Here is a 26,655-nt window from a genome sequence, read left to right as displayed (position 1 = left end):
CCGGTTTTTTTTTGTAACCAACTGTGCTATTTATAATAGATAAAAAATATTCGCATTTTATTAACTGATCATTTAATTATGTGAACGATACGAATTACATATTAATGTGCCCGATAAATAAATAAAACAGAAGTATGTTTGTCAATATCTTTTATAAATATGAATGTAAACTCGGTACAGGTTGCAAAGACACTTGTCATTTGCAACAGCATTTTTTTCATATTTCTGAACCAAATAAGGGACCAGAAAATCATAGTTTGGGTTGAATATTTTCCATAGGAGTACAGTTTTAAAGTAATTTCAAATGACTAATGCCATAAAAGCGCTGTTGCAAATAAATGACAAGTGTGTCTTTGCAACCTGTACCGAGTTTATATTATTAGTGTTTTTCTTTTGGTTTTCCTCTTTTGTCAATTGTATTTCACTATTAACAAAAGAGGAAAACCAAAAGAAAAACAGTGTATATAGTATTGTCTGAATGATTTTATTTAATATACGACGCCGACATCGAATTTGAAACAAATTGAATCCTAATAGGAACCTAATCGGTAAAAACTTATGTTATAATGTTATAGTATATTGTATATCAAGAGTTGAAAATGAAAGAAGATTGTGAAATCGAATTTTCAATACGTGGTATACACGATATTTTTCCGACGACCACAAAAAAAAAACCTAATATATTCGGCATCCCTTCAAACTACAAATATTATTCGACAGAGCTGCGGACAAAATAATTATGCCGTTGCGCGGAGATAGACATCGTTAATCATCGGCCCGTGTACAATATAAAAACACACAGCTGTCGGCCAATCAGATTTCTCAAATTTTTCATTGTACACGGTTAGGCTGTTCGTTCGTGTTCGTGTTGAAATCGTTTGCAATTTTAAATTTTCACTAAGGAAAAACCGTGTGAAATGTGCCATATTTCACAGTGGTCGTCTGAAAAGTTTTGTTTTCTCATAACATTTGTACAGGGTGATTCAAGTTTTACCGCCCAATCGAAAACACCCACTTCTAATCGATCCAAAATTCTCAAAAAAATTCAAGAATATTCTGTAAAAATTTCAATTTTTTTTATGAAACAGGTAAATACATACCTACATATTTCATTTTACATAATTCAATAACCGCTACCTACATTAATTTACATGATTTTTCACTGAGAGTCTTGTCAAACATTTAGGAAAAATTTGTGTGATTGAAATCATGAAAACATCACCGGTTTTTGAAATAAATGGAATTTGATATTAAAGTGCAAAATTTAGTCTTATTATTGGGCGGTCACTTCCACAAAAGAGGTTATTTATGGTACCCTTTAGGGATTTAAGAAATATTTTATACTAGAAAAGTTCTCAACAGATGTTTGTTGGCTGTTCACCAACAATGAGATATTTATTTATAACACCGTAGTTGTAAATCTTGGTCATTTTTGACTGTAATGTTAAAATTGGAATAATTCAAAAATTAATAATTTTCTTTTGAGTGAATTTCATAAAATGTGTTCTTTGATTTAATTGTGAATTATGAGCGTGTACCAAATAGTTATATGCGGAATAACAATATAGGTACATGTCAAAATGACAAGAATCGAAAGTGGGGTTACGGTTCCTAAAGGTTTATTTGACACTTTACATGAACGCCAAGATAGTGACGGTTAAAATTTTTTGGCCGCCACAGTACTCATAGCACAGTATACCTTCTAAGGGGGAGATTCACGAAACTTTGCAAATTTGCAAATCGTTAACGAAACGGTAAATACAATGCTTCAACAATGTCGGTTGTCATGGTTTTGAATTTGCAACACCTTATCGAGCCTTACCGAGTTTCGTGAATGACCCCCTAAGAAGGTATACTGTGCTTCTAAGAAGGTATACTGTGCTCATAGCCTTAAAATCGGTACTTCCCGATTGTCCTCCGAGTGCGGAAACGATTCCCCGCACGCCGTGTTTTTTCTTTTGCAGCAGAAACTAGGGGAAATTGCATTGTAAGGTTGGTATTTAATAATGTAAACAGACGGAAACGTTAATTCACTTTAAACAAAATGGACGTCTCGTCACATTTGCAATTGTAACATTAATTCTCAGTAACACAATAAATGAGTAATTTTATTATAAAACAAATAAGAATACATATGTATATGTAATTCAGAGTAATAACAGAACCCCGAAAATAAATATTTTAAAATTTATTTTTAAATATTTTTGAGTTATTCGTTTTTAAGCTAGTTTGACACGATGCTAAATTTTGTAGAAAATTTGTTAGAAAATGAGAGAGACCCTCGATCAGGACCAATGAACGATCAGGAATGACAAAGACAGACTATGATCCTGATCGTTCATTGGTCCTGATCGAGGGTCTCTCATTTCCTAACAAATTTAGCATCGTGTCAAACTAGCTTTACAAAAAATATCGTATCTAACTTTTGCGAGAAGAAATTTCCCGCGTTCGCAGTAATGCAGCACTCCCTGCGGTTGTACCGCAAACAAAGTGTTCACGCGGGCTTTTTTGGCACTCATGGGCCTTTAAAACGCTCGTTTCACTCGCGTTTTAAACTGACCCACTCGTGCCAAAAAAACCCAATTTACACAAGAACTCGTCAAATAAACTACTATTACAATTTAAGTCAAAATTGACTATTTTCAACGAGGACTTTATATATACAGCGAGTTTTTTTAAAGATTGACCAAAGGGTTTTACATGCTAATTTTTTAACCCCCTGTTCACTTTTATTTTTGTGGAAATTACAAAGCCTAGCCCTGTTTTTAGATTAAACTATAATACTATCTCGTCATTTACTTCATTCTGTGATACCTAAATGGTTGTAAAAGACAATTTACAAAAAAAAAATGTTATTTGCAAAAAATAGTCTGAACATTACCTTAATAACGACAGATTCATTATTTACGTTGTAACAAGATTCTTTACTTCAATAAAAGTTAAATGAAATGTTCAAAATGGCCTCCATGGGCAGCTAAGCAATTACACAATCAATTACATATCAAAATTACAAATTTCAGGTGAAATTTTAGGCTGCTTAAATTTAAAAATTGAAGCAAAAATTCAAAAATGGGTTGAATATTTTCATGAGGACAAAAGTTAACAGGGGGTTGAAAAATTAGCATGTAAAACTCTATGGTCAGTCTTAAAAAAAAACTCACTGTATATGAATGTTATCGAAACTCTACAGTCATCAATAAAGTCAAATATTTCAGATGTTTAATGGTTAAAACTTAAAATATTTCATGTGCCGACAGCAAAAGAGACTAAGATGACCAAAATAAATGTTCCTGTAGCTCACAAGTTTTCAATTTCACCAATCCCAGAAGCTCATCCTAAGGCATTAATAAAAAAAATCGGACAAGTTGACAATCGGATTATTGATAACGCAACAATCAGCGAAAAGTTCACTTGGAATTTTGACTTCGAAACCTCGGCAACGAAAAATTGCAGTCATCGTACCTTGATGGTAATCAACTCTGATTGGTCAAGTTTAGGATGTCTTTTCTCGATTATCGCTTGAGATAGGACTTTTTTTCTTTAAAATTCAGATTATCACATTTACCCAAACACTCCCTTTTTTCTCTGGGGAGGCAGTTCTGGGACATCTGTACATTTATCAATCATTAGAACTTGTGCAGCGTAGATGCCTACTCATTTAGAATGAGACAAGATTGAAATAGAATTCTTGACACACCAACAATAAGTAAGTATATACGAGTATAAGATTTTAATGGGCGTTCTTTACGTAAGTAAGTACTTAATAAGTACTATTGCGAGCACGGAATTTCGGGCAGACTTGAAATTTGACTGATATACGATGTGAAATAGTAGGTTTTAGGTGTTAGACGTATTTAACCTCATTAATAGCCGTTTTCACCGTCGTAGTTTAAAACTAAGAAAAGCTTAAAACCTTGGTTTTTAAAATCGTAGCAACAATTGTTTTTAAGCTTAAAAATAAGGAACTTCGGTGCAAACGGCTATTAAATACCTATCTACTATTTTCAAAAGTTATTTTGACAAATTGGATTCATCAATCCTGAAAAGTTGCAAATGTTTAAATGTGATTTTCCGAAAACTCAACAGTCTTTTATTAAACTTTGGAAATTCGTCTGTGGGAGATTCGCCTTAGAACCAAGATTACAATTCTTACTTTGTTAAAATACGGAACTGCAGGTATTATTGTAACAGTCAAAATTAATTACTATGATATTTATGATAATAGACTATATTGTTTTTTTAATGACACAAATTGCTGCCTGAAATTCAGTGCTCCCACTGTACATACTAACTACATTAGAATAACGCAGGTTTAAAAAAATGTAGTATTTGTTGACATTTACAAAATTACCTTTTTACGTTTTGTACAGAAAAATGTCAACGTAGCCACAATTAGGTGTAACATTAAAGAACTCGGGCAGCTGCTGACCTAAGAGAAGGTAATAGAATGTATTTCCCCTCAACGTAACTATGACTTGGGAGTTTATAATGCAAATCTACTGGGTGCCCCAAAATTCGGGGAACAATTTGACAGTACGTTGTTAAGTAGTCATTAAAATATCAGGTAAAAATGTTTAAAAAAATAAATCTTCGTTTTTATAGAAGATATGAACCCATTTGTTATAACCGATTGCTCTGTCGTAATAAGAAGACCTTCAAACCTTGGTTACAGTTATTGAAATCGTAGCAACAATTGTATTTAAGCTTGGTTTAAAAATAAGGAACGTCGGTGCAAACGGCCATAAATGTGGCAACATTTAAATCCCAATAGTCTGCAAATATTTAATTTTTGTTGTATCCATAGATGAGAAAGAAAAATCAAAGCCATGTTGATCATATAAGGTTTGATTTACTTACTGAAAAATTGTTGTTTACTTTTTGAAACAAAACATTTTCAATGTGTTTGTTTATTTTGTTTTATAACTTCTCCATACATTTTTTATGTCTATAAAATATCGTACGAGTTTAGAACAAATCACATTTATAGTATATTGGGATATAAGGTTAGTAAGTACATTATTTATAATAGAATCGAGGAAGAGTTTGAAAAATGGAGACGAAGTTGAGATTTTTCAACTTCCGAGATTCTGTTATGGCACTTACTAACCGGTATACGAGTAGTCCACAACGTATTTCGCACAATCACTTATACGGAAAGAATTGGCTTTGAAGGAATTTTTTTGACAGAAGTATTTTGAACGCATAATGTCATTAATGACTTACCCCAAAATTCGCGGAACAACTCAATGGGGCAATGTCGACTCATGAGAAAAATAATTAAAAAAATCTATACCTCTTAGATTTGAAGATATGAGAGCTCCAAAAGGTGCAGCTTTGATCTCGCTTATTTTAAATATTAAAAAAGATTTTGGCTATTTGTCTTTTACTAGCCAGTGACATAATCATTCTGAAGGATTGTGATTAGCTTTGCAATTATTTTCTTCATTATTGCCAGCATTTTCAAGTATGTAGTAATTTTATGTCTATTTTACCTCAAATAACGTACGGCAACATGGCTTTAATTTTTATCTCTCATTTCCATGGATACAAACAAAAATGAAATATTTGCAGACTATTGGGATACATAGAATGTTTTTAAATGTTGCCACATTTAGTGTAACGAATAGGTCCGTATCTTCTACAAAAAAGAAGATTTAAGTTTTTTAACATTTTTACCTGATATTTTAATGACTACTTAAAAACGTCCTACTAAACTGTATCGCGAATTTTGGGGCACCCAGTATAAAGATCTACATCTTGAACTTCACCACATTAACGCATATCTGGAAAGAAAAGGTAATTTGAGGAGAAAAAAATTTCCTCATCGTTGGGAACACTTGAGACACCTTAAAACTGCAACGAAAAATCGAGCTCTTTAAACCTGTCCTGTCGGCGCATTTATGTGTTTGCTGGGGGTAAACGGGGCGTCGAACAGAATTAGTATCAGACGCGACCGCATACCTTTCTGATGGGGTGTCTGTGCTATTTTTACTCTCCGTGGTATAAATAATGCGAGAGTCGTCTAATCGCGGGGGGTCATCCACGTGCGCCACTTCCTGTTACCACCACCGGAAGCTGCACAAAAAAGTTTGCTCGGTTTTGTCACAGAAATAGATGGACGGGATGGGCTCACGACGTGCGTCCAGATGCTATTACATCCGTACCTGGCTATTGGTATTCGACCGAATCAATGCAGATATCAACAGTTCCCAATATAAAATCTTCCCTTATTTTAAAAAGTACTTTCACTGGTCTCACATTTTCAGTTAAGCAAAGTTTTTCACGTATCTGTAACAATTTTTTTTTGTTCGAAGATCTTTCACTGAGGTATCAAAGTCTCTATTTATTTCTTTCTCTTCACCTTATCCGCTGTACATGCTAGTTATTACTTCAATTCATAAACCAATGCAATTCAAAAAACCCCACTGCACACTGGCTTAAGTTAACTCATTTAAAATTTAGAAACAAATTAATTCGTATATGGGTTATTGCCCCTGTTTAGTAATGTCTTTGGTATTAATACTGCAACCAGACAAGGATATAATTAATCCAACATATTTTATTTAAAAACCAATCTCCAAATTAATAGAAGTGTGGGTACAGAAAATTAACTTTTGTATTTATTTCTAAATTCTTAAACATAAAAAGAACTAAGCAAAAATAAATCGTCATAATGTTGAACAAATCAATTAAGAAAGATTTTAACTATTTGTCCTTTACAAGCCAGTGGCATAACAATTCTGAATCAGTGTGATTAGGTTTGCAATTATGTATTTCTCCATTATTTCCAGCTTTTCCAAGAAGTGATTTTATGTCGGTGTTACCTCAAATAACGTATGGCAACATGGCTTTGATTTTTCTTTCTTATTTCCATGGATACAACAAAAATGAAATATTTGCAGACCACTGGGATACATAGAATGTTTTTAGATGTTGCCACATTTAGTGTACCTACCTAACAAAGAGGTCTATATATCTTCTGCAAAAAAGAAGATTGATTTTTTAAGAACATTTTTACCTGATATTTTAATGACTGTTCCGCGAATTTTGAGGCAACCGGTATGCATATTACTTTTCCTACTAAAACAATTTAAGACCTGTTCTGCCTCAATATCTATGTTTGAAATAAAGATATATTTAATGAATTATCTTTTTTTATTTACAGGTATCTTTCTAGAAATGAAAACTATAAGACAAATCAGATTACTTTTCAATTGACACAGTAAAAAAGTATTGAAATTCTCCGTAATTTTTGCTTTTTCTGATAATAAAGGCGCTTTAATCGAATGTTAACACGTTTGTTTACAATTAAAAAAAAAACTTTCAAGAGTTAAGAACTATAGGTATTAATTTACAACTTTTGATCACTGATCAGAAGTGTAGGCATAACCCATTGAGTACCAACGCACTATTTATTGATTTACGAAAAAAAAAAAGAAATTTCAGGAGTGACACTATGGTTTCTTACCTACTTAAAAATGTACTAAATGACCTATTAAAAAAAACTGTTTCCAAGACTATTTATAGATTATATAATATATGGGTGGTTTATCAAGATTGTTGACATACATATTTCATAGGCTTATCGAATAAAATTGTTGAATGATACTACTGTTGAAGAAATTGATAATTACCAATCAAATACCAAAAAAAAACCTTATACGATATTCTTATAGCTACAAAATATAAATAAGATCAAAGAGGCTGATTCGTTCAAAATGAATAGGTTTTCAATCTTCACTCAGACAAATATTTTGTAAGTACAAAGAAACATTCAAATCAGTGCATTTTTGGGAAAGTTACATTGCGTCCATTTTCGAAAACACTGATCCCAATTGGAACCAAAATCAATACGCTCGAAGTCGCTAATAATGAGACACACCTTTTACAAAAAGAAAAATTGAAATATGTAGGTTCATTTTTGCAAAATTTGATTATTTATTTTAGGACAATCAGAATCTGACCTTATTGCCGACACCACTCGACTCGACTCCATCGCCATACCTCAAGAAACATGGACACATTAACTTAAAAAACTAGGCATGTCGAAATACACAAAGTAGGTACACACATATAGCTAGCTTTTTTGTAATTTAACTTCAAAATATTTGCGATATGGCTATAGGACGTACAACGAATTTTAATTACATAAATAAATAGCACACACGGCATCCCTACTTATGTTTTAGGTTTTAGTGAAAAAATTAATCCAACAATCTAGGTTATGCTCATCTGAATCAGCACGTGCATATACATATCTCGAACAATTTTTTTTTCAAGTTTTTATAAACCATGTGTCACCGAAATCGTTACATTCCATCAATCAGCAAAAGCAGTAAAGTCTTTCTCTACCACAACACAGATGATTCAGGGCAATAATTAAAAACAATAAAGCACATTTTACTATTCGAACAAATTGGCAGATGTTTAGCGCCCATTCATCGGTTTCATCCATTAAAAATTTAACATGAATAATTTCAGTTCTTATAGTTGACGAATGAATCATCGGACAGTATGTTCGAATATCATTTGGAAAATTTATAGTCTGATATACATGGCAGTTGTTCTTAAGTCATACGAAAAAAATGTGACGCACTCTATAAGGAATTACTATGACTATATACCTGCCGCCAGTTACTAACCAACACAACATGATGGAAAACACAAACGTTCATCACGTCATTGCAAAGATATCTATCTAGTTTACGTTAACAGAGCCCACAGCTAATTCAAATTACACAAAGAGAATAGGAAATAAATTCGAACGTGGCTATCTATCTACTCACCATCTTTTTCGCCCAGATTCCTGACGATGGTCATGATGTTTGGAATTTCTTCGGCTAGGACGTCCGCGGGGGCAGTCCGGAATAATTCTTGCACTATCCGAGCCACCATTTGGCTGTAAGCAAAAAACACTCCGTTTATTCGAAAATCGAACTTTGACACCGTTCATTTCGAAATGGTCACGTTTCACCACCCTTTGGATACTTGACGTGGCGAGAAGAAAACCATCGACAGGTGATTTTCTCATTGTAAATATTAATTCAGACCACGTGGCGTGTCACACACTTAGGTAGGTGTACGTTCGCAGACGACGCAGTAGGAATTGGCGGGAAATCATTAGGCATGCATCAACAGAGAAGAGAGTGTGCAGGTGCGCGCGCACCGCAAACTTATGAGCGCCAAGTACGATTTGTCAAACCGGCTCCCTTTCATCCGGTGCCAGATACGCAACAAATCGACGACGCAATCGACAAAAAATCGATCCGTACAACTTTCCGATCTGTCGGAAAAAAACCCAGAACGTCGGGTGCCTTCCGTGTACGATGTCCAATAACGTCGACTCATGCACGTTTAATGTTGATACGTAATTGCGATATCCGACAAACCGGTGATCAGCGAAGCCGAGTTCGCGGTGTCCGTCTCTATTGGTCGCGAAGTCTCCGCCCCGCGGAAACAGCCTAAGATGGCCGACCGCGGACCTGAGGATAATATAATCTGCGACGCAAATTTTACATTGACTAATTTGGTGAAAAACGAATTTTCGAACGGGGAAAATTTTTTTCCGGTTTATTAAAAATTCGCAGCGGATAAAAAAAAATTATAACATTTCAGTAGCGAAAAAAGTTGCTTTTGCGCATTAACTTTCTTAGTTACATGCGTTATTCACTTTTTCAATACCTATCGCCTGCAGGTGTTGTGTGTGCAATTGCAAAATAAGTAAATATAAATAAATATCTAATATTAAATATTACATTTATCTACCCTTTTAGGTAGGTACCCTCCCAACGAATAAAAAATTGAAAATAAGGTGTATCTGTTTTGGCAAGTACAGTGTGGAACAAAATGAGTTTCATCTAGTTTGCTTTGGAATTTTTGCACATGTAAATATTCCGCTCTACTTTTTTTTTTGAAGTGCCGAACTATTAGTTCTGTCAGTAAATGTCACCAACCGAATTGACAATTGTTACAATTTACAAACTTGAATTAACAAACGTTGGTGGCCACTTTCAACATGCTTGCTTTTGTTAGCTCCTTTTTAATTTCAATCTCAAGTTTGCATTCATATCATCCCTTCGCAATAAATCACATTTGGATATATATTTTGAGGTTAGGCTTTCTTTTTTTCGTAGAGCGGCATTTCGTATTTTACAAGGGTAATGCAAAGGTAACTAGATGAAAATCATTTTATTCCACTGTAGAAACACCTTGTTTAAAAAAGTCTACACATGTTGTTGTAGGTATCTGGGTACTTGAGGTACCAAAAACAACGCAAAACATATTTGCACAAATATAATTAACACAATATCAGCAAATAAGTAGACATGTACTTACCTGTACCTGCATCTAAGTATGTACGTATGTGAAATAAAATAGGGGTAAAAAAATACAATCAATTTAAAAGACGAATTTGTCGGTTTAAAACATTTAAAAATCTTTTTTTTTGCAACGTATTTCTAAACACTTACAAATATAGCACCCTATATGCAAATATCTAACAGAAACAAATTCTAGAAAAGGAAAACATTTGTATCTTATACCTACCTATTCCCAAAAAAGGCATACCTAATACAGAACAAATTGAATGTTGGTAGGTAGATATTATATAGGTACTTAAGCAGTTCATACTTATTACCTTTAATACTAATGCAGGAACATTTTAATGTATTTTCAACTAAGTTTTTAGATTAACGTATTTGTAGGTATGTACTTATTTATTGTCTTGTTGTTAAAAGGCATAAAAATTATAAAATCATTCATAACATTTTATGTCATTACATGTGCGTCAAATGTAGACCAATAAGGCCAACGGATAGTTAAAAAAAAATGTTAATATAACACCGTTAGAACGCAGCATCTTTTTTAGCAATATGTTCTTCTGAGTGTTAAAGATACATACATCAAGCATTGTTTGTTACAGAGTCAATGCACAACGGAAAAAAGTTGAGCGGGTGGAGCTGATTTTGCCAATACTATAACAACTCATAATGTAAGAACTTTCGACTGGCAGTTTAAATGTTTTCTTTCTTCTTCTTCTTCATGTGCCGATCTGTTCCCGACGTTGGCGATCATGTTGGCTAATTTAACTTTATTTACGGCCGTTCGGAAGAGTTCGGTGGTTGTCATGGAAAACCAAGTGCATAAGTTTTTCAGCCATTTTTTTTTTAAATAACCCATATTTTATATTTAAAGAGAGAAATTGTTAACAATTAATTACTGAATTTTCTATCAATACTTCATATTTTCTATTTCCTCATGAATTATTCATTTAGTTAAGTGTGTAACAATTTGAGAAAAATCGCTCCAGCAATAATCAGGTTATCAATTTTTAACATGGTTCGCCTTATACATTCTTTAAATTGTTTTATCATGACGGTTCAAGTACCTACGTACCTAAGTAAAAATGCAGTGGCTAATCTTTTCGTAGTAGGTATTATAAGTATACTAAATCCAGAACTCTAACGTTTTACGATAGGCAATACTAATAACGACGGATTTGTATTTGACACCTCCTAGTGAGAAGAGGAGCACTTCGACCAAGAGAGGCTACCTGGTATAGTTTTCCCATTTATAATTTGGTTTTACTACCAGCCCTGTTGTAAGGGTGTTAAATACCCCGACAATAGGCAACTACCGCCATAAATCCTAGGACTGTAAAAGAAGCTCTGTTGTCTGACCAGGTTACAATATCTTCACTATCGCCAAAACCACAACGCCAGCCCCTAATAATTACAATTGCACTGCCATAAAACCAAATTATAAATGGGAAAACTATACCGCCTGCCCTTAAAGGTATGTTTATTTACGTCCATTGCCTGCTATTTAACCTCATAACGATATTGCCTGTCATAAAACGTTTAAGTTCTGGGTTCACTATACATTTGCATCATTGCGTCAAAATTAGATTTATTGTCATATTAATGAAAAAATCAAGTTAACCGACCTCCATTAAACTTGAGAAATACTGTCTGATAAACAAAGGAACTTGTTTATCGACTTATGTACCATTGTAAATATGTAATCATTTTTAACTTGTGTTTCTGTAGGTGGATAATAGGTACCTACGTATAATATGTATTTAGTTTTCTTTTTTACCGATTATCCTTTCTTTGCAGTTGAGATTTGGAAGCTGTCTTTGCTTACTGCCATGAAGACGATAGGTACACCTACCTACGTTATCGAACTGTGTGCAGTTCTCACATAGCATACACGGAGAAACACTATAGGTACGCATAACCAATATTTTCTCTTATAAACATAAGGATAATTTATTATCCTCATCTACCAAAAAGAATTAGTCAGTCCGAATCTGTATCAAGAGCGCACTGCTATGCACCCTATTCGTCTGCAGTAAATAAACAAGAATTAAATTAATTTCAAATTAAATTATCAAACTATTACCTACTTAATTTGTTTAGAAATTTAAGTTGTTAAAATATTTAAGTACATAAGTTTATTTTATGTTCAACACTGCCAGAATTTGAGATTTTTTTCTCCTGTGTGAACGGATTTTGATAAATGTCACAACTTTTTTTAAAAATTTTAAGCGTTTTGGAGCCTTTAAGGGGCTCGTCGAACAAAAAAACGTTGTATTCAACTCGTTCGTGTGTAAATTGGGCGTTTTTGGCACTCGTGGGCCTCGTTTCACTCGCGTTTAAAAATGGCCCACTTGTGAGAAAACAGGCCGAATTTACGTACGAACTCATTAAATAAACTACTATTATCTTTCCTTGTGTTTTCCATGTTTAAATGATTAGTAGATAGGTAGGTATGTACATATATTTCTCGCAAGATAAGACAGGTATGTGCATCCAGCGCAAAGGGGTAGGATAAGTGTTAAGTACGGGTTATAACAATAAAGTAAATGAAAGTATAATACAATATCAATTATAAAAAGCGATCAAATTAATTTGTAATCAAGTTATCCATGAATCCGAAATCGTATGTCGTTACGAACTCCACGCTCTTATAAACACAGCTTGCAACATAGGTTGCATCTACACCTTTTCCAATTGTATTTCAGAAAACGTCATGAAATTCAGAAAATATCATTTGTAAATCAGAAAGTCTCTTTTGTATTTCAGAATGCATATTACCGAGAACTTTGTAGGTAAACAAATAATTATAATATTTTATTAATACAATAACAAAGTTTATTGAAAAGTTGCGTGATATTTTCAGGAAAAAGTGAATTTTAACAGTATTTCTACGTAAACAATATGGTAACACGGCACTGTCAATACCCTACTTGCACAATTTCCTTGCCAAATCAATGATTTTGTTCCAAGTAAAGAAGTCTTTGTTCGACAACGCTAATGCCTCTAATTTGTGGAACCCTGAAATGAGTTTTGCATGTCTTAATTTTTGACCATATATTTTCGATGGGATAAGCATCGGAGAAAACGGTCCCAAACGCAATTATTACTTTCTGAAATACAAATGATATTTTCTTAAATAGAATTCACCTTTTCTGAAGTTCATTTAACTTTTCCGAAATACAATTAACACATTCTGAAATGCATTTTACATTTCTGAAATACAATTAACATATTTTGAAATACATCTTACTAATCTGAACTACATTTGATAGTTTCTGAAATTAAGCTGTTACTTTCTGAACTACAATTGGAGAAAGTGTAGACATATCAATTGCAAAAGACATACGGATTCAAATCCATGAATGACTCGATATCAAACTAATTTGATCGCTTGATATTTATTTCATTTCAGATCTCGACCAAATACAAACGCCAAGTTGTTTCAATGCGTAGCGAATGGACTCAAGAAAGTATAGTAGAACATGCAAAGGACGTTCTAAGGAATGAGAATACCTACGTCTTCGTCATCCCACTGGTACATGTACTAATGAAACAAAATAAAACTGAATCTTATCAAGGATAAAGAACAAACAGGAAAGAGAAAATGGACTGTTTCCTAAATTGGGCATATCACTCGCAATTGTATGGCCATCTAGCTACTTCTTACGTCCCAGATGAACTGGCCATGAAATAATTTTTCTATTACATACCTACCTACGTTTTAGCGTTATAAGAATGCATTTTTAATGATTGTTGATTATAATTACAAAGAGTTTAATAAAAAATTCTCTTGTGATTGATAGAAGTCATTTTATTTTACGTTCCTCAAACCAAGTGATGAGTAATTTGATCAATCAAATTATGGCCAATTTCGCGGAATCACCCCAAATAGTAACTAAATTTTACCACACTCTAAAGTCTAAAATCATATGAACAACTTAATAGCGACGTTAGCTGAATCTCTGTTTCTAATAAATAATGAAAGCCTGTACTGCCAAAATCAATATATCTACTTATACCGGGTGTAGAATTGGTTTACGAGACATAGGATTTTACATGTAAAAATAAAGAGTTTCAATTATTGGCTCCCCTAATAATTTTACGGCAAAATAGTTAAAATGAAAGTTGGAGAGAATTAAAATTACCGTCTAATTTCAGTCTTACTTTTTTTCTAACATCTTGTGGTACTGAAAGAAAGGCAAGAAAGAAGTTGATACAAAAACAGTCAAAAGTACTACTAAGCATGAAATTGTATTTCTTTCTTTAAATGTTATTATGGAGGATCTTTTTTAAGCAACTTCCAAGCAATATTTGCTTCAGGTTTCCCAGACCGATCAATTTCTGCCACAGAAACAATTGGAAGAATTGTAGAGAAGATTGAGCATTTAATGGAAGACACCTTTTCATTCATCCTGTTCAGGAGTACGACTTCATTTGAAAGGCAAATCAAAAGACAATTAAATAATAGAGAAACCATCCGACAAATAGATACACCGTAAAAAAATTTTACAGTACGGATTAGGTGAAATTCTTTTACCCATTATCCGTAGGGTAATTTTTTAGAAAATAGTAAAATTACATTTTACAATATTTTCGATAAGCGAAATTACAAAGCAGGACTGTATTTTTGCTTTTTAAATTTACAAAATATTTTAATTTTAAAGGGTAAAATTAGAGAAAATAGTAATTTTAAAAGGTAATAATAAAAATGATTTTACTAGACCCAAAATATTTACTAGGTAAATTTGAAACAGAACATTGATTTTATCAAGTAATTTTACTGTGAATAGAAACAATCCACTTGTAATTTGTTTCTGAAGAAGTTTCTAATTGTTTTAATAACCTTGGAAATTATTTGTTCAAAAAAAAATCACATTATTTATGTATATGTATAATAATAGTAGTTGATTTAACGAGTTCGTTTCACTCGAGTTTTAAACTGGCCCACTCATGCCAAAAAAAGCCCAAATTACACAAGAACGAGCTAAATACAACGTTTTTTTGTTTGACGAAACCCCTCCTCAAGGCTTCAAATCGCTGAAAATTTTTTAAATTAGCTTGACGTTTTGTTTTGACAAGTTGTCAAATTTATCAAAATCCGTTCACATAAGTGTCGAACAAAAAAATAATATTCTACGGGGTGATCAAATAGGACTGTTTATGTTGGTAACACTGAATTGTATTTTAAATCGTATAACAGGAGTAACTTTCGGTTGTTGATGGCTTGTCGTTGTTAATGCTATACCTACATCAGATATTTGTCAAATAAACCAACAAAACATATCCGGTTGCAGTGTTATAAATAACCGAATTAAAAAATTTTCTTAATTGTACTGCCAACTTAAACAGTCCTTCTTGATCACCCGGTACTTCAAAATTTGCAAAATTTTTTCACACAGTAGACATCAGGTTCATATTTTGAATGAAAGAAAAAGAATTTAAATAAATAAACTTTATTTTGATTATAACTACTGTGTTATACAAAATATTACTTATATATTACGTATATAAATTTTTCGAAAAATTATGTAGATATACAGTAATTTATGAAAACAAAGAAAAAACATCAGTAACTAATCTATCTATACTCAATGTTTAGAACGGAAAAAAACTTTCTTTAAATTCTTCAACAAAATTAGTTCTCCTACAAAAACATAATACTATACTAAGGACAACGTAACATTTTATCTGCCCCGCTCATTTCATTTTCTTAGTTACCAATCAAATAGGTTGTTAAGACGATCTGATTTACACAGTAAAAATTTCTGACATTCGAATTGTCTTAATGACATTTTATTTTTTAAAACCTAAAACAATAATTGTGGACTTGACAGCAAAATTCAAACCTTAACTTTTTTACGTGGCAAATGTGATGAAAAGTTGTACAGATTGAATCTGGCTTTGATTCTGATTGGTCAATTTTAGTGGGCGGAGCAGATAAAAAGTTATAACGGCAATACTATAGTAAAGAATAAATTATAACAGTCAGTACCAGTGACTGTAAGGTTGACTTTCGTTTATCACTGTTCTTACGGAAAAACGAACCCATCTCCACCCTGCATCCTGATTAGTCCTTTTGGTGTTTTGACATTTTAACAACTGACCAGACTTCCTAGTTTGAAAATAGTATAGGTCTGAAGTTGTTAGTGGAGGTTATGTTCGAAACCATGCAAATATTTATGTTCAACTTGCAACTCTCCACAACACAATACCAACAACACGCAAAACTTAGGTTAATGAATTAGTACTTATTGTAATATTATTGTACATACTTACCTGTACTTTCGAGAATAGTAATGGAAAAGCACTATTAAAACTAATGATAACACCTCGATTTTCTGGCGGTCAGAGGCGGTTTTGTCAGTGCGTAACACGCATGCTCATTAAACGATCGATTCCAGTACGAATTGAGGTAATTTTACTATTTTGTTTGAATTTTGAAACGTAAAATTAGTAAAATAAATTAAAATTAAAAATAGAGGTAAAGTTATACTGTAGATTTATACTTTTCAATCAAAAATAATGTTTTTAAGGAAATTGTTAGTTCAATATTATTATTTTATGTCGAAAATATAATTCTACATCAATATTACCTTAAAAATAAAGTAAATTTTCATTTTTAATGAAAATTCGACAACGCAAAATTAATACAATTTTTTTCAGTGTAGTATTTTAAAAGTCAAATTTCATGGCTAACATGGAAAATCCTATGTCTCGTAAACCAATTCTACACCCGGTATACCTTCCGACTTGTCAAAAAAATGGATTATTATAGATATTATATTTCTGTTGTTACTTTTGTTTCCCTGTGCAAAGATCTAAGCATTGTACCCAAAATCAAGTACCCATATAGATATCGAACGATCAAGTTAATTTGTAATCGAGTCATCATGGACTTGAATCCGTATGTCTTTTACGATTGATAGGTATGCAGAGATATACCTGTGTTTCAAGCTGTGTTTATTGGAGCGTTGAGTTCAAGAAACGACATACGATTTGGGATTCGTGGATAACTCGATTACAAATTAATTTGATCGCTCTTTACAACTAATATCAGTGATAAAATGTTTCGACATTTATGTAGAAACCAGTGAAGGGACATTTGGTGGGTCAAACTTGCGCGGTCCAAATATCCAACCAATAGCAACCACTCTTATTTACTATACCGGTCGAACCACAGAACAGTCCAAGGAAATAGCGTTGATGCGCATCCCCACCTAATGTCCCTTCACTAATCGACTGGATTCTAAAAACAAATTATTCACTTCCCATTACATCAAACTTTTAAAATAGGAAACCTAAAAAAAAAAAAAATAGTACATGCTTCAACAAGCGTATAATGACGGCTATTATTCAAGAGGATGAAAATTCCAACACGAGCCGTAGGCGAGTGGTGTAATCGTCCTAGTGAATAGCCATTATACGCGAATTGAAGACTATACACTCTTGCCTCGTTTCGATGCGCGACTTACTGTTTACAAACGCATCTGATTGATGATCTGCCTGTGATAGAATGAAAATACGAGGGATGTAATTGGGCGACAACTACGAGTTTCAGTACATTCTATCACTGGGTGCGGAATTTATATCATTCTTTCGTTGTATATCCAACAAGAATGCATTCATTCTTTAATACCTAGTCGTGGAGAAAAGAAGTACTCTACATCTGGTATTTCTAACAATTTGTAGAAATCTTTCTCTTGCGGTTAGCTATTTCGGGTTTTTTAACATTGGTAGTACATTTAGCTTATTATTATTTAGGGATAACTCTCCAGTTGTGTTTAACGATTTAAGTACCTATAGGGTAGGTACCATCGGATAGCAAAAAAAAAACTGGTACAAGGTGTTGCTTTTAGATCCTTCCAAAATTCCAATTTTTACATGGCGTAAATACTGGGTGCCCCAAAATTCGCGGAACAACGTAGTAGTATGTTGGTAAGTAGTCATTAAGATATCAGGTAAAAATGTTTAAAAAAAATCAATCGTCTTTTTTGTAGAAGATGTGGACCTATTCGTTACAATAAATGTGGCAACATTTAAAAACATTCTATGCATCCCAATAGTCTGCAAATATTTAATTTTTTTGTATCCATGGAAATGAGAGGGAAAAATCAAAGCCATGTTGCCGTACACTATTTGAGATAAAACGAACATAAAATTACTACTCGGAAATGCTGGAAATAATGAAGAAAATAATTGCAAACCTGATCACAATCGTTCAGAATTATTAGGCCACCGGCTAGTAAAAGACAAATAGTCAAAATCTTTTTTAATATTTAAAATAAATGAGATCAAAGCTGCACCTTTTGAGCCCCCATATCTTCAAATCTAAGAGGTATAGAATTTTTTTATTATTTTTCTCATCATTTTCTAACATGAGTTGACATTGCCTCATTGAGTTGTTCCGCGAATTTTGGGGCACCCAGTATAAATTTAGGTTATGTACCTATTATACGTCAGTAAAGTATGACATGAAAATTTGCCTTATTATGGCAGAATATCTTGCATCATTTTGTTTTTATTTACATTTAATTTTGCTGCTATACCTATATCTTATTATTGTTGCACCATCCCCCAATCTACTTTCTATTATAGCTTTCTGGTGAGGAGTTAAATTCGGCATCTTTTATTTAAAAATTATTGTTGTCACTTTTATCAATGAAAATTCATTTGTCAAAAATATCTATTTACAGGCACAAAATTTTCTCTCTACCAGTTCTTTTCTGCTAATCGATGGTACAATCTGTCTTTTTAAAAAAATCTCCATAGTCTAAAATTTCTAAAAGTGGTTTTTCACATTGAGTAAATATGTTTTCAAAAGTCTAACACCGGGAACAGTAACAAAAAAGTTTAAGGTTAAGTTAAATTATAAGATTTTTGAGAAATTACTTTAAAAAAACTTAATACATACCTAATTTTTGTATTATGTTGGTACATAAGCTTTAATAACTCTTTACAAGTACCTAGTTGATAGCTTCTTAAAACATGTATGTAGGTATTACTTTTAACTTGATAAAACTTGATTTGATGTCTTTTGTTCAGAAGAGGGAATAATGGCATGCAAATTGTTCAGCTAATCCAATAATAATGTGCAGCGAGTATTATTTTTTAAATATTGTGAGTGGTAAAAATGATTGATTGGCATGATTTGCCTGAATTCACAGCTTGGAGAGCCATCGGAAGATTAAAAGCTCGTCAAGCGCATTAGGTTGTGGTCTAAGAAAGAAAAGTTTTAGAAAATGTGATTTCTGGATGTTGGATTCGCTCTTAGACATATGGAAATGTTCGAGAAGACAGGACGAAAATCGACCATCAGCAACAACTTTAGAGGATGACCAATATTTATCATTACTTGGGCTTACCATTACCTCGCTTCGAAACAAATTTCACAGTGGAAGTTTATGCTTTACTTTGTTCAATTTATGAAAGGGCCCTGAGAAAATTGAAGCAAGAACAGCGTAACTGGACACATGAAAACCGGATTCAAGTACCTATGTATCCTTAAGTGAAGAGCCCATATTCAGCATACGACCTGATTGGCGTAATTTGATCGGACGTTAACGTGAAACAAGAAATAATCCACAATTTGTTAGAGAACGACCACCATATGAAAGCGGCACTTTGATGATTTGGGCAAGAATAAATGCTACATACTAGTCGTGTGGACCAAAAGTTAATGCGCAGTAGTTCTTTGGAAGGGATCACGATGACTGTACAGTGTACAGTCCATAGTGCCTTCATAACCAGCAGAAAGAAGTGGTTTATGGTTTATAATGTTCGACCACATCTAGGAAAACTTGGGGATCAATAGATCTACATATAAATTACTGACCAAATACATTGGTCTGTAGGTCTGTTTGCCGGATTGTAGTCCAACTAAATATGTTTGGAACACTTGAAAAAGATGTATTTTCACTTGACCGGTGCCACCGTGGTCAATCCAAGGAACAAATGAAACAGGAATAAGGAAAAATCCCTTAGTTAATAATTATAAATAATTGTGGGGTTTTGGTAATATCTTTATTTATTAGTAAAATTTTCTTATAATTCTGAGTCTTCTGATTATTAAAATGGTGCAGCAACAAAAAACAACAACAAAATGTACACGTTACTCAGGTTATCTTAGTGAAATTGCCATCATATGACTAGGTTCATTTGCTCGAATAACTTAAACTACAAGTAGAGGTAACCCGTTTCAGTGTTAAAAGTTTATATTGGTTGAAATACATTTTTGAACAAAACAGTCAATTTTTGATTGTTTTTTTGGATAGAAATGCCCACAAATTCAATAACCATTCACTGTTATTGACGTTTTCATTTCATAGGTATTTCGTTTGTATTAAAATATAGAATATAATAAAGAGTGCTAAAACTGCATGTTTGGTCGTCGTCATCTCGGATGATGATACCTAAAACAACAAAAATATGCCTATTTCAAAATCCCAAACTCAGTTCGAACAAAACAAAATATTTTCTTTATCTGATTTTACCCCATATACCCCATGAACAAAACCGTACTATACTTTTGCTCAACACTGCTTAATATAAAATGGAAGACCGGCAAGGATCTACGAAATACATATAATATAGGTAGGTAACAGGTGTGCAATTGAAAAGTTCATAAAATTGGCTTTGTTGTTTTTTAAAAAATAAAGTCAAAGCCAACTCGATGAACTTTTCAATTGAACAGCTGTTATAAATAGCCAATAGTCAACTGATTACTGAAACATTGCAGTTCACTTTTGAAATCCGTAGAATATAAAATTAAAACACTTTAAAATAAAAGAAATTGGAAAGCATGTGTTTTATGACAAGTCTCTGTTGCAAACAGATCGAGATGGTGGAAACCAGAGGCCTAACGCCTGTATAAATTTTTGCATTATTTATGAAAATGTGTGGTAATCGGTTTTCTGGTGCTATGCGGTTTGGTACAGGTCTCCCATAATTTTTTTCGGATAAGTCTAAATACGTAAAGAGTAAGAAAACATACTTTCCACACATTTAAAAGCAAATCAACTTTCATTGTTTTCAGTTGTTTTTAGATACTTCATCAAGTATAACATCTTTTGTTAAAAAAAGTCGATTCGCTGATGCTATTTTGAGTAGAATAATTCCATAAATATACATTTTATCTTATAAATAAATAGCAGTCGTATAATCAACTGCTGTAATGACAAATACATAGTTAAAAAATTTCAGTTCATGAAACTCACAATGCCATTGATGATGATATTAATGTAAAATGTATTAACTTCAGTGTAGTTTCAGTCGTTAAAAATTAGCTTTATATACCTAACCATCAGGTAAAAATGAAGATGGAATTCCACAATATTTCTTGGAAAGCAAAATAATTGCCCCAATTCTCCCCGGTATTCTTAAACACTAGATAAATTTAAAATGTTACAGGTTTATTCACCTAGAAGTAACTTTATTTGAACGAGAATCGCCCTCAAATGTCACATGATTTATATTGACAAATCACAACTCCGAATTATTTGAATAGCAACCAATCACAATTTAATTAAGCGGAAATTTTCCCTAGGGAAAATTTCCGATATAATTGCCCTAGGGAAAAATTTTTTCGGGCGATTCTCTTCCGAATATACCTCGGGACAGATATATATCGCCAGAAATTTTTTCTTGCAGTCCAACACTCGTGTTTGTCGCTCAAAATTACCCTCGGGCTGAAGCCCTCGTGTAATTTTCTTGCGACAGACACTCGTCTGTCAGGACTGCTCGAAAAAATTTCCGGCAATATATCTGTCCCTTGGTATATTATATATGATAATTACCACGAACCTACCAATAGCAGATTCTAAATCATAGCAACTACTGGCCAGATAAATTTACTTGAAGGTGAATAAACCGGGCCTTAATGTGTATATTAAATATTTCTAACACATTTCATTACAAATTTTAAACTGTAGTTATAAAAAATTCAAAAAAAGAAAAGTTCCCTATTCATTTTTGTCTAGTTTATTTCGGTAAGGTTAAAAAAAAAACAGTATAAAATTTAAATTATATTGCAAATTATTAACTTTTTACATATTGATTTTTAAGATGCGGTATAATCTTAACAAAGCTGTTTGGGTTAAAGTTTTGATCTTAATGTGTATTTAAAGTTTTAGGAATATGACACTTTCTGTATAAGGCATAATAAAGAAAGACATAAGGAGTGACCATAGCAAGGAATTTTTCTGAAAACGTGTCGCGTAAATATCACTTGTCATTCATTAAAGTGAATTTCATTTTAAAAAAGGTAACTGGGTTGGAATTTCGGGAAAACCTATCTGTTTATCGCTGTTCGAATGATTGAAGCTGCACCACGTTTGCAAAGAGTTTTTTCTTTATTGATCATATTATAGTAGCTACAATATGTAGTAGCTATTTGAAAATATTAAATATAAATGAAAATTAAAATATTATTATTGAAGTAAAATGAAATCATTGCTGCGGTAACATTTTACATAGGTATTTTAATTTTTAACTATTTTACAAATTATATCTAATAGCAAATATAAATACATACGAATATGAATTGGGCGATGTTCTAAAACCTAAAACTAATGCCCGTTTCCACCGTCGTACTTAAGTATTGGAATCACATTGTTATCCAATGCTTAAGCATTGCTTAGTACGACGGTACAAACAGGCATTAAAGCATATGATTGTGACTTACAAAATAAAACTTTTGTTAGACAGGTTAAGATTTGGATTACTTTCCCACCGTTCCTGATCTAGGCAACTTATGTCCACAATAAAAACCCGCCATAACAAAACATCACAATTAATTTTAATTAAAACAAACAACTTAAACAAAACAAAAAGTTTAAATGAAACCATTTGAATATTACTGAGATAAAAATGTGCCCATCTTTGGATATTGTCACTTATAATATCCCGATGCATAGATTCTATCCGAAAATATTTTTGAGTGCACTGCTGACAAAGATTAGTACTTTGTCAGCAATGCATGAAAATAAAATTTTCAGGATATGAATCTATGCAGAGATATTCGGCAAGAAAATTGCATGAATAGATTAACGACAAAAAAAAATGTACCAAGACTGTAGAATTTTAACTCCTCAACAAATTGAACTTTTATTTACAAAAATGTAGTAATTTGAATGTTATGTACTTAAGTTGATTAATTTGAATAAAAATTTTGCAAGTTTTGTTACACTGGAAATATGTATTTTTCTTTCCACCTAGAGTTGTCACAAATATTTCCGGAAATATTTTATGTATCCATGGTAATAACAATAAACGTAGCTTTCCAATTGGATAGTAGATTCATGAATGCGATTTTCATTTATAATACCACGAGTAGTCCAAATTATGTCGATTATTTTTCAAACTGGTCACGAATTATCAATTATTGTGCTTGGGAATGAATCCACGAGTCAGATTCGCAAGCACAACTGAATGAGTGAAACCAATTTGAAAAATAGTCTACATAATTTGGACTACAAGTTGTATTCGGAGGACTATTCCATGAACCAACATTGGCAATTTGGCAGCAAATCGGAAGAAGAAATTAACGCAGAAATCGAAGAAAATATTTCCAACAACACAAAAAAGACTCGTGAGTCCATTTGGAAGCAATTCTCAAGGCTGCATTCATTTGTTAAAAATTATCGCTGGGATCACTAGTGGTATTACCGATACAATTTCCACGAGTGGGAATATTCGATCCAATTTTTTGAAACCATGGTAACAAATGTGTAAAATTGTGTTTTTATTGGTCCATTTTTAACAAATGACAGGTGAATGGAATAGTCATAAAAATAAATCGCTCATGGACCACAATAATAGCAGAACTCAAAAAAATATCTTTTTCTACTTCGGTGTCACAATGAGCATTTTGTGACACCTAAAACAGTTTCACAAAGATAAATTTTATAGGATCGTTTCTAGTGACTATTGAATGTGAGGTTGGTGGTATTGATAGTAAGTTTCAGTGTTAAATGTAATGTCATTTGACCTGAATCCATGTCTTGGATCAAAATAAACCATTAAAGGAGGGATTATTATTGTAACGACATTTAGTAGACAATTTGAAATTTAGTTTTCAATGAAATGACATTGCTTCGTCAATACCAACGTAATTCCATTAAAATAAAAGTCACTAGATAATTATTTTATTTAAAAAAAATTAAATTAATGAAGCCGAAGTTGAAAAAATAGCATGTCACATTCGTTTCACAAGACATGTTGTCGATCTCGTTCTTTCAGAGCACTCTTCACTGCGTTCGTCGTGCTCTAAACCCTCTCGTTCGACAATAGACTGTCTTGTGTAACTCGTATAACAATATACTATTTAGAGATAGGTACATGCATTTAAAGTTTCCTTTCACATGGAAGAATTGTAGGCAAGAGTAACTTCGTCTACTATCTGAAGATCCAATATTAAAGATTGAGATCTGCCAGTATGTACATACAAAAAATTTTGGCCGTCACTTTCTTGACATTCAAGTAAAGTGTAAATAAACCTTTAGGAATCGTAACCCCACTTTCGATTCTTGTCATTTTGACAATCAATTTAAACTGTTTGAAGCTCAGATATTCCAAAAATCCGACATGAATGAACAAAATTTGAGCAATCGTACATAGATAACCTGAGGTAAACGTTCTGTGTAGTAGAAATGACAAAATAATTTTGAGTTTTGAAATTTACCACCCAAAAAATAACGTTCATAATCAAGACGGTAATCATGATGATAATAAAGTACGGGTTACAATTTTTTTTTTTTGAATTGACAGACAATGACGGCAAAAATTTTTTGGAAAAAAGACTAGTTGCCATACTGATGGGGACTTACAGCAATTTCGATAGCCCTTTTTTAAGTTGTGCCACTTCCACAGCCCACGAGCGAAATGATTCAGTGCAGTTCAGACCAAAGTTGTGACGGGGATGTATAGTCCTCCAAACTAGCTAATTTTAGGGGTGTAACGAGCCATTACAAAAATATTAACTTATTTTAAGCGGACTATTGTGGCTCAACCCTCAAACTACTGGAATATTTTTTTCTGAATCAGCTATAGAAAGAACAAGGTTCTCTCTCTAATGCAAAGGGCTTGCAGTTGTTCATTTGGGCAGTTTGTCAATCCCGTAATAAACTATTTGAGATAAGTTAAAATTTTTATAATGGCTCGTTACACCCCTCAAATTTTATGAGTTCTTAGCTGGTTTGGAGGACTATAGTTATAGAATTCAATGCTCTGAATTAAAGAATTCAAACTTTTATATGAATCTGTAAATTGTAAGAACGCAATATTAATAAATCAGAATATTTTAAATTTAATTTAATCAATTTTATAAGTCTACAAACCTTCTCTAAAGCTGGTGAAGAACACCATTACACAAAAACTTTTCATTTTTGTACCTAACAATTAGCTATAATTTTATGAACTCTTATTAATTTCACTATTTCCAATACAGTGAGCGACGAAAGTATGGAATAAATTCATTAAAAATTAAAACAATTTTTTTTAAATCTTTGGATAGGTCAATTTTAGTTTATAAAAAGACATATTTAATGACGTCATCGATATTTTTTTACATGGAAACCATAAAAACTATAAAAAAAACGACATAGGCACCTTAGGAACCTTCTTTTAAATCCCAACACCAAACATTATCTTTGATAAAGAACTGTTTGATTTTTTTTCTCTTTTCAATAACCCATTCTTTAAACCACTACACTTTCAAACTTTTCTAATGTTTGTCAACGATTTATCCTAGTTTCTATTGAGGTGATTTTTTGCAGATACAATAGTTTTGTTATTAACTTTATTCAACATAGATTTCTTGCCAAATAAGATACTTATAAAGATTTTGCAGAAAAATCATAAGGAGACTTTAAAATTCTATTAGCACAATAATCTTTCAACATGGTATTGAAAAACAGAGTACCGACTCAGCATAAGTACCTTACAAATCACACACATCCCAAAATCAACTTCATTACTTTATCTAACAAAAAATAGATACCAAATAGTCTACTGTTCTCGAACTATGATAACAGCAGGTACCTGAGTAGTTAACACTAATAAGTGTATGTTCAAATAACGCCCAGTTAAGAATATTTAAAAAACCGTAAGTATACAATTAAGTCATGTGCCACTATTAGTAAAATTCACTTCATTGAAAGGCAAGTTGTTAATAAGATTTCATAACCAAACACTTTTTGGGAAAATCCAATCCATTATCGTTATAATTTGACTAATTTTGTGGAATAATAAAGCAACTTTTCCATAAGCATATCCACATCTATCATTAAAGTCTCCACTCCATCTTAGCATGATATTATAATAAACGCATTTTCAAAGAAGT

At 32.5% G+C, this 26,655-nt stretch overlaps 1 protein-coding gene across 3 annotated transcripts in view; it reads right to left on the bottom strand.

The window, feature by feature from the left end:
- Window positions 1–26,655, bottom strand: part of LOC138140024 (serine/threonine-protein phosphatase 4 regulatory subunit 1-like) — a 75,327-nt gene that overhangs the window by 7,456 nt on the left and 41,216 nt on the right. For all 3 annotated transcript variants that reach the window (XM_069060698.1, XM_069060690.1, XM_069060709.1), the window contains one exon: window positions 8,787–8,899. In XM_069060698.1, the coding sequence (XP_068916799.1) occupies window positions 8,787–8,899 (113 nt within the window). The remainder of the gene's footprint in view (window positions 1–8,786; window positions 8,900–26,655) is intronic.

The sequence above is a fragment of the Tenebrio molitor genome, chromosome 1 (assembly GCF_963966145.1).
Source record: "Tenebrio molitor chromosome 1, icTenMoli1.1, whole genome shotgun sequence".
Lineage (NCBI taxonomy): Eukaryota > Metazoa > Arthropoda > Insecta > Coleoptera > Tenebrionidae > Tenebrio > Tenebrio molitor.
Note: the sequence above shows the minus strand (reverse complement) of the source record. Positions and strands in the feature narration are given on the sequence as shown.